Source organism: Colias eurytheme, chromosome 21 (assembly GCF_061535395.1).
Source record: "Colias eurytheme isolate Ceu_HAF_F1 chromosome 21, ilColEury1 Martin Lab GWU primary, whole genome shotgun sequence".
Lineage (NCBI taxonomy): Eukaryota > Metazoa > Arthropoda > Insecta > Lepidoptera > Pieridae > Colias > Colias eurytheme.
This window is the reverse complement of record NC_143000.1, coordinates 2,906,869-2,925,205: the sequence shown is the minus strand read 5'-3', so window position 1 is coordinate 2,925,205 and position 18,337 is coordinate 2,906,869. Positions and strand designations below refer to the sequence as shown.

The window sequence follows — 18,337 nt, the reverse complement described above, 5'->3', positions numbered from 1 at the left end:
AAAGCAATTCACACACGAAACACAGAAGTATTTCGTTACAGAAGTAAAAATGTTTTATTAAACATAATATCAGTCATACCAAACTTGGTCATAATGCAAAAACTTAAATTATATCGACAACAATAGAAATAAATAAATGTTAGACACTTTTTTACACCTGGCTTAGAATTATTTTAATATCATACAATCTAATATTACCCATTTCAAGCAATCTTCTTACTAAGGAAGCAGAAGAAATGCACAGCTAATAAAATATAAAAGGCGGATGTTCCATCAGACCTTACAGATAAGTTGGCTTCAGGATTTGGAGCTATGGGTCCCTGGTAATACTTGTCGTACATTTGTTCCCAGAATTGTGCTCTTTCATACAAGAGCCTGTCTTTGTATACAAGAGTTGTATTTAGAGACATGTATGATAAATTATCTGCGGTTGTCGGTCTCCAGGCTGGTAGAGTTGATCCGCTCGGTACTGGTTCCCTGGAATGAAAAGTATCCAGAATAACGAAAAGTACAGTCCTATTTATATTTGTATTTGGTCCACATAAGCTGTTATCTTAATGCATTCGTATAATGCAATACAAAAATTAAATTATTCATAACATTCTAATCTAAAGACTATTTTTTTTTCTTTCAAATATTTCTCAAATATTATGTATTATTTCTTATAAACTTAAATGTAAGAGTAGTTATTTTATTCGTGGCACAATCAAAAACTTACCCATATTTTATAAAATTCAACCACAATTCTCGCATCTGCTTCTTCATTTCTTTGTATTCATTAGTTATAGTATTTTCATCAGGTGAATCTAAAACTGCGTTTGCTTGTGAGCAGTGTGTGGCACCGCGTTTATTCGTATGAGGTATATAATTTATATCATCATCAACGAAGGAATACTCGTATAGATATACTCGATTATTCCCCGCTAGCGCTTGTAACTTAGCAGCTCGTAACATCGGATAACCGAACATACTATCCGTGAAATAATCGATATATCTCATAATATTACTGTTGGCCACAGGTTCATCACCGAAATAAAAATCCCTTACACGTAACGCTTGTTCCTGCTTTTCTTCTTCATTGGCAAATCGTAGATCGTGTGCCAAAAAGTCTGCAAAATTGTCATTCATTCTGAATTTCCAGTGGTCAAAATATCCAACTCTAAAAATTCCTTCCATCTCCGCGAAACCATATAGCATTGGATATTTCGTATAATTTCCACTAGAAAGAATATTGACAGGGCTTTCATCTAAAAATATTTCTTGCCCAATATCTCGTTCAATGCAAGGAGCAAATATTGTAATATGATCAGTTATTTTTCTAACTTCAACTGAAGTTAGAATATTGAACGGAGTGGTGAGGTAAAATTGTTCTAGTGCCTTTATATCATTGAAGTTTCTGAAGTTTAGTTGTCTCGCATACCATTTCGCATTTTCAATGGGGTTTGTTTGAACACTATATGCGCACACATTACCACTACTCTCTGGTATCACTTTGTTGAACAGTCCTTGAGCTAGTTTGGATATCATTAGCAAATCAACGGATGACCCGCCAGCACTACAGCCAGATATAGTCACGTCATCAGGATTTCCTCCAAAGTTTGCGATATTATTTTTGACCCATCTTAGTAGAGCAACCTGGTCTTTTATGCCAGCGTTTCCAGGAGCGGCTTCAGTCCCTAGACAGAGAAAGCCGTATGCTCCTAGGCGGTAGTTAAAAGTAACGGCGACTATGTTTCCAGTTTGCACTAAATTTTTCGGTGTCAGGCCGTTCCCATAGCCTGACACATACGCACCTCCATGAACGTATACAAAGACTGGTAAGTTCTGACTTGTAGTATTTGGTGTATAGACACTCGCAACAAGACATTGTTCCCGGATTTCCTTGCCATCTGGTATTCTTGAATCCTGAGGACACTTTATTACCTCTTCAACAGCTTCAAATGGCTCTGTCCATGTTGGTGGAGGTAGAGGTCCCTGAAATATAAATAATCTTATACACAAGGCAAATGTAAAAAACCAAATGCTTATTTTAAAATATTATAATTCAAATAAATCAAGTAGTAAATAATTATTGCACCTGTAAAAAACTAAATGAGAAGTTCAATTCTTGTTGTTTGGCAAATATGTATTAAAACTTTAAATGAACAGTCACTTAGTTCAAAGGACCAAATAACAAAAAAATGTTTTTACCTTTAATTTATTTTTTTATCATAAAGTAAAAGTAGCGTAGTAATGCTCTATAATCTTACCTTAAATCGATCTAATCCCGTGGGTGCAGTAGCGTAGGGAATTGACAAAAAACTATACACATTTTCGTTTGGCAATTTATATCCTTTCACTGGTCCCTGATTCGTATTTACTAAACGATAATCTAATGTTTCAGTTCTTACAATCGAAATCAAACAAATAAGTGTTAGTACGTTCCCAAACATGGTCAAAGAATACTGTTTAGTGCATTTTCCATAACATAATATTTAAGTAAAAAGATAATAATATGCAAACGTTTATTGATAAGATAAAAAGATAACTTATTTTTATAAAATACTTAACAGTGTGACTGGTGTTTATCGTAATACGTGATTATTTAAATTCCTCTTCATATATTGTGCTTATTAAGGCGAATAAAGCTTGAATACTCTGACGATAATTAAAATGTACTTACTGCAAAATAAATTAATTATAATGAAACTAATAAATTATCAAGTATATCTTACGGTATCGCAAAAAAATTGATAAAAATACAATAATCCTACAATTACCTTTACCAATAAAAAAATGGGAGTGTCTGTGTAATATAAAATAAATGCTTTTTAGTTTTTACTACATATATGGATATTTTATGTACAGTGTACACGATACATATTTTTTTACCAAAATACCGAGAAACCGCGGGACGCAGCTAGTTGCCATTTAAATTCATTGCTACTGTCTTAATAGTTTTCTGTTTAAAAATATAATCCATTCCATGACCATTCTTAAGCACATCGTAAAACAATTGGCTTGAAATTATGAATTACTAGCTTCCGCCCGCGGCTTCGCCCGCGTGGTGTTTTGATAAAAGGTAGTTCTTTCTCAGGGTCTAAAGATTGTCTGTGCCAAATTTCATCAAAATCGGTTGAGAGGTTTAAGCGGGAAAGCGTAACAGACAGACAGAGTTACTTTCGCATTTATAATATTAGTAGGGATTTAAAACAAAACATAATTTTTTTTATTGTTGTTAAACAAAATAATGAAATATGGTGTATATGTTATAGTCAAAGTCCGATACACAGTCTCTTCGCGGAAGGACTGGTTTATCCTAGGTTTGGCCAAAGCCATCAGTCAATCCCCGAAATACATTTCAATTTCGCCCTTTGCCTGAAGTATTTTTAGTCAAACCCAGGAGCTCCTAACTTTTCAGTCAAACGTCGAAAGTAAATTATTCTGTTTCGGTTTTGGCCTAGTCAATCCTAGAAGCGACTGCAATTCTTCTAAATTATTAAAACAATTAACATTAATGCCTCACCATGTCAGAAAAATGATTAATTTGTCATTTTAATTACCTACCTAAGAAATTATTAAAACAATTAACATTAAAGTTAATGCCTCACCATGTCAGAAAAATGATTAATTTTTCATTTTAATTACTTAAGAAATTATTAAAACAATAAACATCAAAATTTTAAAAATGTTATTTTTTATACTTAATCTTATACAAACTAACATCCGTATATTCCAAAGCATTTATTTATTTAATTTATACTTTATTGCACATCGTACAAAAGGCGGGCCTAATGCCACACGGAATTCTCTCAAAGCAACTCAAATATAAAAGTGAAAATCACGTAAGCTGACCAATCAGGTGTCAGAACTGGCAGAGTTAAGCGGTTCTTAAGACTTGAAAGCTGCTTAAATGATAAAATGCTTCCAAATATACGAAGATAAGACACTTCATACCTATATCGGAGTTTGACTCGTCAAACCCCGATTTAATAAAATTGTGTTTTGACGTTTGCCTGACCAAATTAGTCTCTCCCAGGTTTGACGAAAATTGTTTAGTCAAAGGCCGAAAATTTACATTTGTTTGGGCTTTGACTAAGTCATTCAGTCTGACCTGAGGATTGACCAGTCCAACCTAGGAGCGCCGGAGCTTCGGAGTTTGCCTATAACATATATACACGCCGCACCAGTGAATTAAAAAGTTACGAAAATGACAGATGTGAATAAAAATAACTACAGTAAAAAATATTAATATTTGATATTATTAATTACTACATAATATTATGTAGATGTGCTATTTATTAAATAGGTCTGATGTCGGTGCCAAGCCAATGTAAAACTTACGTAGTTTTGTGTTCATAATGCCCAGTACACGGGCTTAATACTAGTTAAGTGCTTAGTGCTTGGCAACGACTTCAAACTTATTTAATAAATAACACATCAAATAATCCTCCTTTTTTAAGGTCGGTTAGTGAGACGTAAATATCGTGAAAAAACGATATATAAGTTTTAAAACTTGATGATTTCTCACTTAGCAAAGTTTCATTCTCACGCGTTTTTCAGTCACATGTTTTCACGTACCTTATTATGCATGATATTTATTTACGTAAAATGACAAAAGATAGAGCCTTTTGACTAAAGTTCGTACATTTTAGGAATACAATATTAAGTGGAGTACTTACTACGATGTTTAATAATGTAGATAGACATCACCTATTACAATCTTTCTTTAATTAAGTTATATAATATGTATATCCATACTAATATTATAAATGCGAAAATAACTCTGTCTGTCTGTCTGTCTGTTACTCAATCACGCCTTAACTACTGAACCAATTTGCATGAAATTTGGTATAGAGATATTTTGATACTCGAGAAAGGACATAGGATAGGTTTTATCCCGGAAATCCTACAGGAACGGGTTTTTCTTTGAAAACGCGGGCGAAGCCGCGGGCGGAAAGCTAGTATGTATATATAGCATTTGTGATAAGATAGAATGCAGTATTGCAAAAACATGTTTATTGTGAAGATATTGAATTATTTGAAATTTGAAATTGAAATGAGTTTTTTCGCAAGAAAATTGTTCTATACAATGTACTACAATAGTTATTGGAGTAGATTTACCTTTTTTTTTTCAACTTTTTTTGATTTAGCAGGAATACCTCATCGATATCGATATCGACTATCCAGATAATTCTAAATTCTAGGTCTTTCCTAAAATGTTATTTCTTCATTTCGGGTTTGCATAATATCCGTAATTTACTATAGAGGAATATAATTTGTATCTATACATTGCAGGAATATAATTTATATAACAAACCATTATACAATTGTTTTTGCATGCAAGTAAATGATAAGAACAAACTCAACAAGTCAACTTAATAATACATATAAGCATAAAGTGGAATGAAAATGATGACTTCAGATTAACAAATTAATAGATAATACTGTATGAGGTTGTCACCTGAATAACTTATAAGAGAGATTGGTACTAGTTTAGTATTATGTTATCAGTGGTATAAGTACATAAGATCTGAGCCGGCTTCACAACTGCAACGTGATAAGGTTGGACGTAATTACTAATATCTGCATCATTCGTCACAGATAAACTGATCAAAATATATCAAGGGGGGGGGAGGTAACCACACTAACTTTACGATATATAAGTACTAGCTTTCCGCCCGTGGCTTTGCCCGCTTTAGCTAAGACAATTTTGAAAAGTAATAATTTACTTTTTTATTTATTGTATTTATTATTTATTAATTTATTGGGTCTTAGCCAAAGTATATTAATACTAAAACCTTCCTGTTGAATCCCTCTATCTATTAAAAAATCAAATCCATTGCGTAGTTTTAAAGATATAAACATACATAGGGACATAGGTACAGAGAAAGCGACTTTGTTTTATACTACATATGTAGTGTGTAGTATGTGTAATGATATTCTTATTTTATATTAAACTAGCGTTCCGCCCCGGCTTCGCCCGTGGTACATATTTACGTTTTCTCTACATAAAAACCATCCTCGTACTTCAAGGAATATAATAAAAAAAGAATTATCGAAATCGGTTCAGCCGTTCTCGAGTTATGCGCTTCCCAACACATTTTGCGATTCATTTTTATATATAAGATTTACTCCAAAACTTACACTAACTTATACATTATAATATTAAGTAAGTATCTTTTGTAAAGAGCAGTGCAATAAAAATGATGTCATCAAAATATATAAAACAGACGATCCATCATTTCTAATAGCAAAATTGTTGATTTCAGGATTTGGTGCTGAAGGATGCTGATAGTATTTATCATAGATTTTTTTCCAGAATTGTGCTCTCTCATATAAGAGTTTATCTCTATACTCTATGGTGTTATTGAGAAGCATGTATGATAAGTTGTCTACTGTAGTCACTGGTGACCAAGAAGGAAATGGTGATCCGCTGGGAACTGGTTCTCTGAAATATATATTTACAATTAAGAAACAATTAATTTAAAACACGAACCTTAATATGAAACAAAAAGTAAATTAACAATAAGAAACTTATTTTATACTTATCACGGGTTACAAAGTGATTAATTTATAAGTACCTATATTATTTACATTAAAAGTACTTACCCTTTAAGTATAAAATTCAACCATATATCTCGCATATACTTTTTCGTTGTCTTGTATTCTTGAGTTATATTATATTCATTGAGGGAATCCAGTACTGCCATTGTTTGAGCACAATGAGTAGCTCCACGTTTCTTTGTATATGGAATAATATCTACATCATTATCGACGAAAACATATTCATACAGATACACTTTATCATTACCAGCTCTGACCTGTAGCTGAACAGTTCGTAATATATGATAAGCAAACATAGTATCCGTAAAATAGTCAATATACTTCAAAATATTATTTGCACCCACAGGGTCATCACCAAAGTAAAACTTTTTAATCATTTGCACGACATGTTCTTTTTCTTTCTCAGTAGCAAAATGTAAATCATTCGGTAAAAAGAAAGCAAAGTTATCGTTCATCATATTTTTAATTTTTTCAAAATTGCCAATTCGGAAAAGGCCTTCCATTTCAGAAAAGCCGTACAAAATTGGGTACATATTATAATTTCCACTAGTGAGTATGTTCACAGGACTATCTTCTAAGAACCTTTCATCCTGACCGACATCTCGCTCAATACACGGAGATAATATTTTAACATTGTCCATTCCATTTAAAACATCAATAGAAGTCAATTTATCCAAAGATTCAGTCAAATAAAATTGTTCTAACGCTCTAATATCATCAACATTTTCAAACTTTAAGTTTCTTGCGTATAATTTAGCGTATTCGAGTGGATGAATTTGGAAAACAGCATCTAGAGTATTCGCACCACTCTCTGGTATTACTTTATTAAATAGGCCTTGAGCCATTTTAGACAGCATAAGCAAATCTACAGAAACCGCTCCAGCGCTGTATCCTGCTATAGTAACGTCATTAGGATTTCCTCCAAAATTAACAATATTCTTGTTTACCCATCTGAGTAACGCAACCTGATCTTTCATTCCAGCATTACCGGGTATAGCTTCTGTGCCTAGACATAGGAAGCCTGGAGGTCCAAGACGATAGTTAAAAGTGACAGCTATTATTTTACCACTTTTGACCAAATGTTGCGGTGTATATTCGTTACCATGTCCTATAAAAAATCCTCCTCCATGAACGTATACCAGAACAGGTAAATTCCTAGCTGTTGTATTAGGCGTAAAGACACTAGCAACAAGACATTGTTCTCGATATACATCGCCAGTGTCTATTTTATGACCTGATTGTGGACAAATAATATCCTTTTCAATAGCTTCAAAAGGTTCAGTCCATGTTGGTGGTGGTAACGGAGACTGCAAATAATTAAAATTGCAATATAACAATTATTCCTGTTTGAATCTTTAGTATACGGATATATGTATTATTGTGTTACTTTCTGATTAGAACAACTAAATTTAATTGACTTTACTGTATGATACATGGAGACTTTTATAGATTTTTATTTCAAATCAAATCAAATAATTTATTGCATACTAATACATTTTACATAATATTAGAAATATATGCAGGTACTGCAATACAATATAAAATATTATACTTAAATTACATTCATATTGTCACATACATTTCAATTTCCCAATACACAGATTACAAATTAACCATAATAATAATATACAATTTAGATATGTCCGGGATTATACATTATAAATATTCGTAGATAGCTTAGTTGATATATTATATATATTTATCATCCACCGGACCGTCTACTTGCATTTACAAATACTCTACTGGTAGAACCTAACTATGCTAGAAAGAAATAATAACAACCTTACCTTAAACCGATCTAATCCAGTGGGCACAGCGGCGTACGGAATAGAGAAGAAGCTGTACACATTTTCAATATCTGATTTATAACCTTTCACTGGTCCTTGCGCGGTATTCACTATCTTAAAATTTTCACTTTTCACTCCTAAAATTAATACCGTGCAAAACAGTGCTCCTACTTTAAACATTGTCTTGCAATAACTTTTCTCGCAGATGCCAAGACATATATTTATTTTAAAGAGAATGAGTAAATGACTGTTCAGATAAGATAAAATAATTCATTAAAATTAAACTGCTTTGCTTATGACTATCAACAACTCATGAATTTCAAGGCATTGCTAGTGCGTAGGTCAGTGAATTATCTCTATGTATCTATGTCATCTACTCTAATATTATAAATAGGAAAGTTTTGATTGTTTGTTTGTTTGAATTGAATAGACATGTTTCTATTCCTCATCCTTCCCAGTGTCTTTATTACCAACGTCAATCCTTTCCTTATCCCTTATCCCTTTAGTGGACAAAGCATTTGCACGGGCTCTACCTTTGAAATTATTTATGTTGCACGGTTGACCGCGGTTTTACCCGCATTGCTCCGCTCCTGATAATTTTAGCGTAATGAAATAATATAGCCTTACTCCACACTTCCTCTATAAAAGGGCTAACTAACACCGAAATAATTTTTCAAATCGGACTAGTACTTCCTAAAATTAGCGTGTTCAAACATACAAACTTTTTGCTTTATAATATTAGTATAGTCAAGGAAAAAACTTATAAAACTGTTAACTGCCTACTTGTGTGAAGTTTGGTGAGCAATAATTTAAATAAATATAATTATTTTAATATAACTTTCGTTTCTTCAATCAGATATGACTCATATAATCTAAGTAAATACAAGATATAAACAAAAGGTTAGAAAGATATTAACTTGTGTGATTATAGTAACATATACTTCCATCCATTCTTACAAACTTTTATCGTTATAATTTTAGCAGAATAATTTGGCATTTTATCTTGGCCACACCCCGGACACTCCATACAAAATTATCGTTTTGACAGTCACACTCTAGAGACTGCAAATGTGTGTGTTAACTTGGTGTTAACGCTTTATGGTTGGCACATTTTTGACTAGCGTAAAAAAAATATCGCGTTTTTCTGATGAAATACATCCGTAAACAGCACCATTTTCTACGAAAAACGATAATCACAAATCCAAAATAATAAAATTACTTTAAGTCAATTTGATTAATGTTGTCAATCATCGTTGCGTATCGTCCCTGTAGAAAAATGTGGACCATTTTTAAGACTGATCGTGCGGGGTGAGGTAAGTGTTTAATTTTGGCGGGAGGCGGAGAGTGTCCGTTCTGTAGCGTTTAGCTACTATTATGTATTCTGTGTCTTGGCTTAAGTTTTAATATCTCACATGTAGTTTCTATGATAGATCGTGCAGATTACATAAGCTTTCTTTAATGGATCGTCTAGTTTCAAGATAAATAAATAACCTGCCTAAATAAGAGTTCTTAGGCGCGGGACATATACAAGCGGCGCGGCGCGCATCGGGCGCACCGCGGGCGCGCCTGCCGGCGCGCCTCGGGCGCGCTGCCGGCGCGCCTGCCGGCGCGCATTGGGCGCGCTGTTGGCGTCCGAAAATGATATTTATATAGAGTGGTTAAATGCATTTTCTTCATGCATAATTTAGTAAAATTATGTTTTTTGTGCTAAAAGAGTTTAACATTAATTTGAAAGTAACGATTTTGTTTTGATAATTCCTTGTAAGTAAATAGCGAGGATAACCCCACGATTGCAAATATATCTTTGTTGGAAATGTTGGAATTTACTTGGAAAATTTTATAGTACTTTTAAAGTAATTTTAAAGTAGTACTGGTGTAATGATGGAAGAAAAGAAGGTTAAAATAACACAAAATTTATATTGTACTAGCGGTCCGCCCCGGCTTCGCCCGTGGTACATATTTCGCAATAAAAGGTAGCCTATGTTCTTTCTCAGGGTCTAAAGATTATCTGTGCCAAATGTCATCAAAATCGGTCCAGTAGTTTATGCGTGAAAACCATACATACATACAAACCTTTCCTCTTTATAATATTAGTATAGATAAAATATGGTTTTCAAACACAGGTTTACATTTAAACCATATAAATCTTATCATTAAAATCTCAGTTCAAAAGTATTTACAGTACTGATCATTCCACAATATTATTACAATTACAAATAAATAAAAAACACAATCAAAATCAGGATTATCTTTATTTCTGACATTGTAGATACATGGGAACTTTCATTATGCTCTTCTTCATTTTCACTTTCCCTACTGCCATCACCTGTGTAAATCATTTCATCGATTAATTCAATTCACCTTTAAAAACTACACGAAGAAGGGTATGTATTAGCAGCTCTATATAATTCCACACAGAGAGAACACGTGCAGTCACCACCAATATTTAAAGACGACTGACGGATTTTTGAGTTTTTTGACTGACAGGCTACCGTCTCCGCCCGATTTGTTTTTGATTGTGTATGACCGTGAATTGACCTCTATTTGGGGAATCGCGCCTGCGGTACGCCTGCGGTACGCCCGCGGCGCAACGGTGGCGTGCCGCCTCGACGCCTGTCCAAAATTCTTTCATACAAAATGTATAAGAAGGATGTGGTGCAAAACAGATTGAAGAGGCGCGCTTATGGCACGCCCGCGCCCGCACCGCTTGTGTTTGACCCGCGCCTTATACATTTCGCAATATTATAGAGGTACATAACTAGGGGTATTTCCACAAATTTGACAATTTATATTTTTACTATCATCTACGATTTCTTATGGAAAAAGTCATAAACGTAGTACCTATTATCAAATGAAAGTAAAGAAAATATATTATAAAGATATATGTTTCATCATGTCTTAAGAGATTATTGATTTCCGGATTTGGCATTGAGTGATGTCGTTATATTTGGTGTGTATTTGGCGTGGATTTGTTCCGAGAAATGCGCTCTTTCATAATATTATAAGGGTGTTTAGCCACCTATAATTCCTCGCACACTTTCACAACACAGCTAGACATTTCCCTCGCACATTATTCTTGGATATGCACCCTAAGAGTATTTTTATAAACTCTGTGATTAATTAAAATCGTTCTTTATCTTAAGGAAAGTTTGTATGGATGTACTTATGGATGTATGGATGTTTGTTACTCTTTCACGTAAAAACTTCTGAATCGATTACAATGAAATTTAGCACACATATAGAGGGTAACTTGAATTAACACATAGGATAGGTTTTATCCTGGAAATCCCACGGGAACAGGAACTATGCGCGTTTTCCTTTGAAAACGCGGGCGAAGCCGCGGGCGGAAATCTAGTATATTAATATATATATATACAAAAATAATGATCAATATTGAAGTGGTCTCCAAGCTGACAGTTTTTATTCACTGGAAACAGGATCTCTAAAGTATTTTTTAAAATTCCCATAATATATCCAAATTATAAGTAGGTATAATCGAAGAATACCTCAGTTAAATGTAACATATTCTATATAATGTATATTTTTCTAAAATAACCAGAACATGTAAAATTAACCCAGTCATTATAAAACGTATCCGCTTTTCCCGCCTTTTTCATTATTAAACTAGCCATGCCGGGTTCATCTCTAGGTCAATCAATACTATAATAATAATATTATAAAGAAGAAAGGTTCGTAATTAATTAATTATGTATGTATGTATGGTTTTCACGCATAAACTACTGGACCGATTTTGATGAAATTTGGCACAGACAATCTTTTAGATCCTGAGAAAGAACATAGGCTACCTTTTATTGCGAAATATGTACCTACCACGGGCAAAGCCGGGGCGGACCGCTTGTCCGTAAATAAAGCAAAAATTTATTTAGCTCATGTTTTTTCTGGAAGATAAGCTATAGCTCTGATATATCAGAGAAAAGTACCTACCATCAATATCCCTTTAATAGTAGGTATTCCCGTGAAAGAATAGCAATAGCAAACATCCAACCATCCTTACAAAATTTCGCATTTATAATACCTATTTGTAGGGATCGTCTGTAATAGTGTATGATAATAATTAATAACAGTCAATAGAATATCTGAACTGATCACCAAAGATGATCAAGTATAAAAATAACTACATTAAAAACAACGAATAGCACATTTAAATAATATGTAGTAATGAATAATATCAAATCTTTTTTTATTTTTTACTTTTCCGTTGTTGAGGTCGGTTAACAATTGACGCTTGATTGACGATTATATTAATACGATTACGATAAGCCGCGTGAGTAAAAACTGAAATACTCCATTGAAATGTTACATTTTTTAGGCCTAATCTTGCGTTTTTTAGAGGACGCAATTTTATTTATCTGACTAGCTGTTGCCCGCGACTTCGTCCGCGATTCGGTCGTTTTTCGTCATTCGTCGTTTAAAAAAAATACGTGACACTTTATTTTTGAATGTTCTTAATTGTCTCTTATAAAATTTAACTACATTAAAATTGAATACTCTGATAAGAAAATCTTAAAATCATCGAAAATCATAGACATCGAATATCTGAGGAAAACATGAATGAATGTGATTTAAATTCTACATTTCTTAGTAATTAAAATAATAATCTAAATTAAATGTAGATTAACAGTTTGAGCGCACCATTATAGAATATGTACCTAAGTAATAAATTACGTTAGTTTACATAGTAACTTTACTAAAAACACGATGACTTTCTTTCGCGCTCGGTACCACAAACTAAACATGTTTGTGGTACGTGGCCCGCGTCACTTTACCCCCCACGAGTTCCCCTCCGTTGCTATGCGAAAATACATTCGTCGCCCTACTGTAGGAAAAATTGTAATACTGCGGCCTGGGCGTTATAACACGCTCAGGGAATTCCTGAGTGCTGATAGACTTCCGTCTATCGGAATTTATACCAATTTTATATTAATATCACCATCTTGAGGAAAAGCTTCTAATGTCGATTTAAAACGCATATATACGGATTAACCTGATGAATTAACATGTTCTAAAATTGTGAAATGAGTTCAGTTTTAAATTCGAGAAATATTGATTTCTTGTATTCGATTATTCGTCGTAGTCGAATACAAAATATATTTAAAGAAACTTAGGTTGGCCTTCAGGCAAAAGGGATCCTATCAAATGATAAACTTGACCTTGTATCTTAAAAGTAAGAATGAAAGGAGCATCTGATAATTGTTGAGCACCAAAGGATCATTTAAAACGCAATACTATAAGAGCTAATATTGTCTAAGAACTGTTTAGATTGCACATGTTCCTCTAAAACTTAAAAGTAGTGATTTCAAAGGTTCCGGCGTATCTTCAAACGAAAGCCGACTCCTTACTCCACTTTAAAGCATTACAAAAAGAACATACTACGTTAATATCGCCTATACAGAAGATGATCTGTAATCAATTGTGAGGTTATAAGCAAACCCACTTTTATATTATTTTGTCGGACCACACCACCGAATTTGTAGATTGATCTTCTATGTTTACCTCTAAGTCATTAAGACTAAGTATGTCGAAATCTGTCTGCAATAAGACGGGCCTCTCGCTATTCGTCCGTTTAAAGAGACCAATAGTTTCAATTCTTAATCTTTCATTAAACAAACTTATTAATCGTTCTTGTCTCAAATAATGGTAATATTCGCGTCCCTACTCTAGTCATTGCTTATGCTCATGTTCATCTTCGAGAGATCGAATAATATTATGGTGCACCCTATTATTTGTCAAACGGTCTTCATATTGAGTAAAAGTTTCAGAATTCTCGAGATAAAATATGACGATCGTGATCAGCTGTGAGACGTAATTCCCTCTCAGTGAGGGTTTCGGTCTCACGGGATAGTACAATATGCCATTTGCGATCAGCTGTGAGACGTTATATATACCCTCAGTGAAGGTTTCGGTCTCACAGGATAGTACATGCCGTTCGCGGTCAGCTGTAAGCCGCAATTCTCGTTGTGAAGCGGTTTCAGGTTCGGCATAACACATGTTGTTTTCGGTCAATAGTAAGCCTCTTATCTCTAACGATCCTTGAGAACTCTTATTTCTCATTTTCTTAACTTTGCTCGAATTTCGATATATAAAGATTTTTTAGGTGGCACTGATGCGGGTGAATAAAAATTAAAACGGACTAAGAGTGTTATAATCTCAATCATCATCATCAATACATATAATAAAATTGTGGAAAAGTGATGTCTGTACAATTAAAATATGTAGAAAAAAATTAGCAGGTGTTATTATTATCGAGAAATCGAGAGAAACCATTTTTTTCTCTTAAAAGCTCCCCCCCTCCCACTTCCCGAACTCCGATTGACCGTAATTTATTTTTCCTTACATTTTTATCATATCCTTTTCTAATGGGTTTCATCCTACTGCGATTTTTTTTTGTTTCAAAAATTATCTACCCTGGTGTATAGGTAAATTTTCCACATAAAATGTCCTTTAAATTATGTCGTATTATATTTTTAACCCCCGACGCAAAAAGACTGGTGTTATGTGTTTGACCGCTATGTATTTCTGTGTGTGTGTGTGTGTCTGTCTATGGCACCGTAGCTGGCTAACAGGTAAACCGAATTAGATGCGTTTTTTTTTGTTAGGCAGAATATTTTCCGACGCTGGTTCTTAGATAAAGTGTATCAAAATTGGTTCATCCACTTATTATACCTACATAGGGGTAAAAGTGGGAATGAAAAAAATGAAAGTTATAATTTATTTTTAAAGATCGTCGGGAAGTGTATGAAATTATTTATTCCTTTTTCTATACACTTTTCTTCGTCTAAACGGTTTAGTTACGTGCTCTCTCTCTCTTCAGCCTTTAGTTACGTGCGCGAGACAGGAAAGATCTAATTTGGATTTGTTTCTGGATTTGATAAAAACTGAGTATCGATTAAGCTGATCAGTGGCTACTGGCTACACCATAGATTATTAAAAACACCCGTTTAAGAAAGGAAGGAAATAGAATTTGCTCCTCTCCCCCCCCCCTGGTTCCTAAAAAATAATATGACATAATTTAAAAGAAATTTTACGTAGAATTAGTTAGGCATTACTTTTTTTATTTTCGATATTATATACTAATCATAATTTTTAATTACAATATGTAGTAACTATTTGGTATAGGTTAGGCATTTCATTTCTTGATTTTCTTTAATAATTTGGTACGTAAGTTTTTTAGCTCAGTTTAGTAAGAAATTTTAATAACAATTCTTTTAATTATTTATGGTAGTACAACAGTACAGTATGGTTGTACGTATTTACTCAATAATTGTATGTTAAGTAGTAATTCAGCATGGGCGTAGCCACGGTGGGGCTGGGTGGGGCGCTTACCCTGGCTTTGATCTGGTAGGTACTAATTGTGAAGGGGAGTGGGCGTGGGCGTGGGATTGGGACTGAACGTGGCATATGGCGTGGGAGTGCGAGTGGGCGCGGGAGTGGGAGCATGAAAATAAAAATGATTTTTTATTGTTGCCCCACCCTGAGCCCATGGTCATAGGTCCCATAGTCACTATTCCACGCGAACGAAGTCGCGGGGACAGCTAGTAGACAAATATAATCAGAAAGCTTTGAACTCCTAAGCTCAACCATAAAAGATAGACATTTATGATGTCGGGAGATATTTTTTATATAATATGGAGAACATTTCTTTCATACTTGATTTCTGTGTAGCTTTAACCATTAAGATACACGCATTAAGAACGCACACGCGACTAAAGCTTAAAAATGGAGTTGCTGCTCTGCTCACGAATATGAAAAATAATTGTACCAAGTTTCGTTTAAATCCGTCGAGTAGTTTTTGTTTCTATAACGGTTATACAGACAGACAGACGGACAAACATTTTTGACGTCGATGTCGATCTCTAATCACCTCGTGATAGTTATTTAGGAAATATAGTTCATGTGCAGAATTGACCTCTACAGATTTAATTTAAGTAGGTATACATATATTTAGATTCCAATTTCCATGTAACGTTAAATTCGACTATATAATAACTAACAGACAACGCAGGTTACTCTCGTTTCCGTAAGTTGAGGCGGCTACATATTCGGTCCTAATAACATGACTTTTTGTGAACGAAACGACAGCGCGGTTTAATTCGATGGCAACACCATCAGAAAAAAGGAAATATTTTTAACGTTGAAAAAATATTATGATTTACACTATTAATACTATTTTAACATTAACACAAAATATAAGACTGTGAGTGTGTAAAAATAAATCCAGCTAGTTTCACATCACACTTATGTTTATAATTAGGTATACGACATGAAAATATATTAATTACCAAGCAATAATCATACAGATAAATACTGAACAAAAGTATTAACAGTCAAAGTATATTTTTACTAACAACATGTAAATGATGAAGGAATAATAATTATCAACGAACTAACCTTTTTGTATTAGAGTCCCGCCTCGTGATCGAATTATTAAAACACGAAGATTTTTAAAAATGTAACCAATGAACACAATCAATTTTAGATTAACTGTAATGGTGTCTAGTTTGACTTAAAATAATATACATCTACCCTCACTTTTAAAAATGTAGTATATTCACACGAATTATATAAGCGCACCTTATAGGGAAGGGAAGATTTATTATGGGTTAAAGAGTTAAATAAATAAATAACATAATTATATTTAAATTATTAATTTTTAACATTGTGTTCAGTAGTGTTAACATGTAAATTGATTTGATTTTTACGAAATCTCATAGATGGCGCTGAATCAAATTTGTCTTTATAGTACTAAGATTCATTAAACAGTTTCTCTGCCCAAATTACGTAAATGACGTAGTTTTTATAGTGTAAAGCTAGATAATAGCATGGCTTACTCAAAAACAACATTTAAACATGAGTCTTTAGATTGTACGCTGTCGTAGTACACGGAATACGTAAGAAAAGTAAAGGTTCACAGCTCCTCCCCCGGAGGTGATAGCATGATAATATGTTTAAAAAAACCTCACATGACCTGTTAGTAATATTCATGCAAAATTTGAAGTCAATCTATGCAGTACTTTTCGAGATTAGCTCGGACAAACATACAGACAAACAGACAAACAGACAAACAGACAAACAGACAAAAATTCTAAAAACTATATTTTTGGCTTCTATATCGATTATAGATCATGGATTATGTATTCTTTTAAAAAAATATTCAATGTACAGTTTTGACTTTCCTACGATTTTATTATATGTATAGATATGTAGGGGGGGTCAGTGTGAAGCTAAAACCAAGTTTGTGGGGTTGCCACCCTTGTCCCACGGCCGCCATCTTGAAAATAGCGGTTGATATGGTTTTTACGATATATCTCTTAAACTATTTATCTGATAAAAAAATTTATAAACATTATTTGTTGAAAACTAAATTCTCTACAACTTTTGTCCAGTAAATTTTTGTCGTAGAACTATAAATAAAAAAGTTATAAGCGAAAATGTTAATAAATTAGAGATATACAACGGACGTATTTTTTAAACATATTTATTTATTACAGGATATTTTTCTATATCATAAAATTTTGTATTAAAATAAACCTTTATTAAATAGATGGATGTTAAAATTGCAAATCCCCTGAATAAATAGGTAGAAATAGGTAGCAAATATACAACCACATTATGCTGTCCACTAACGAAATCAGCTCTTACTTTTTTGTCTTTGGTCGAAAAATAATAAAACTCCTGATGGTGCTTAATCCTGTGATTAACTGTGTTTCTGTGTTCTCTTACTCTGTCTACTTCAGAATGTGATGTAATGAGACTGAGCCACACCTCCTTCGTCGCAGGTGAACTATAATAATTATCATATTAATAAAGAATTTGTGTAAACACGTGTATTTAATCAGCAGGTACATTTATAACAAGACATTTGCCATATTTGGCATGTAAATTAAGATTCGGTTCCGTGGCTCTTAGGCTATATTATAGCCTAATAGCCTTCTTCGATACATGGGCTATCTAACACTGAAAGAATTTTTCAAATCGGAATCGGA

General features: G+C 33.5%; 2 protein-coding genes across 2 annotated transcripts; both read right to left on the bottom strand.

Moving 5' to 3' along the window:
* Positions 1-203: 203 nt before the first annotated feature.
* LOC149898985 (esterase FE4-like) lies at positions 204-2,432 on the bottom strand. Its single transcript, XM_090114413.1, has 3 exons — positions 2,250-2,432; positions 719-1,974; positions 204-477 (listed from the first exon to the last, which is right to left on the bottom strand). The coding sequence occupies exons 1-3, from the start codon at positions 2,430-2,432 to the stop codon at positions 204-206; spliced, it is 1,713 nt and encodes a 570-aa protein (XP_089970539.1).
* A 3,714-nt stretch (positions 2,433-6,146) lies between these two features.
* Positions 6,147-8,515, bottom strand: LOC149898984 (uncharacterized). The gene is made up of 3 exons (XM_090114346.1): positions 8,334-8,515; positions 6,592-7,853; positions 6,147-6,430 (listed from the first exon to the last, which is right to left on the bottom strand). The coding sequence occupies exons 1-3, from the start codon at positions 8,511-8,513 to the stop codon at positions 6,148-6,150; spliced, it is 1,725 nt and encodes a 574-aa protein (XP_089970472.1). The 5' UTR covers positions 8,514-8,515; the 3' UTR covers position 6,147.
* Positions 8,516-18,337: the final 9,822 nt, after the last annotated feature.

What these genes read in the sequence shown, in the direction of transcription:
- LOC149898985 (XM_090114413.1), bottom strand. Translation starts at nt 2,432, where the DNA reads ATGTTTGGGAACGTACTAACACTTATTTGTTTGATTTCGATTGTAAGA. An exon ending in CGGGATTAGATCGATTTAAG is followed by an intron (nt 1,975 to 2,249) that starts GTAAGATTATAG and finishes TTTATATTTCAG; the next exon opens with GGACCTCTACCTCCACCAAC. An exon ending in TTGAATTTTATAAAATATGG is followed by an intron (nt 478 to 718) that starts GTAAGTTTTTGA and finishes TTTTCATTCCAG; the next exon opens with GGAACCAGTACCGAGCGGAT.
- LOC149898984 (XM_090114346.1), bottom strand. Translation starts at nt 8,513, where the DNA reads ATGTTTAAAGTAGGAGCACTGTTTTGCACGGTATTAATTTTAGGAGTG. An exon ending in CTGGATTAGATCGGTTTAAG is followed by an intron (nt 7,854 to 8,333) that starts GTAAGGTTGTTA and finishes AATTATTTGCAG; the next exon opens with TCTCCGTTACCACCACCAAC. An exon ending in TTGAATTTTATACTTAAAGG is followed by an intron (nt 6,431 to 6,591) that starts GTAAGTACTTTT and finishes TATATATTTCAG; the next exon opens with AGAACCAGTTCCCAGCGGAT.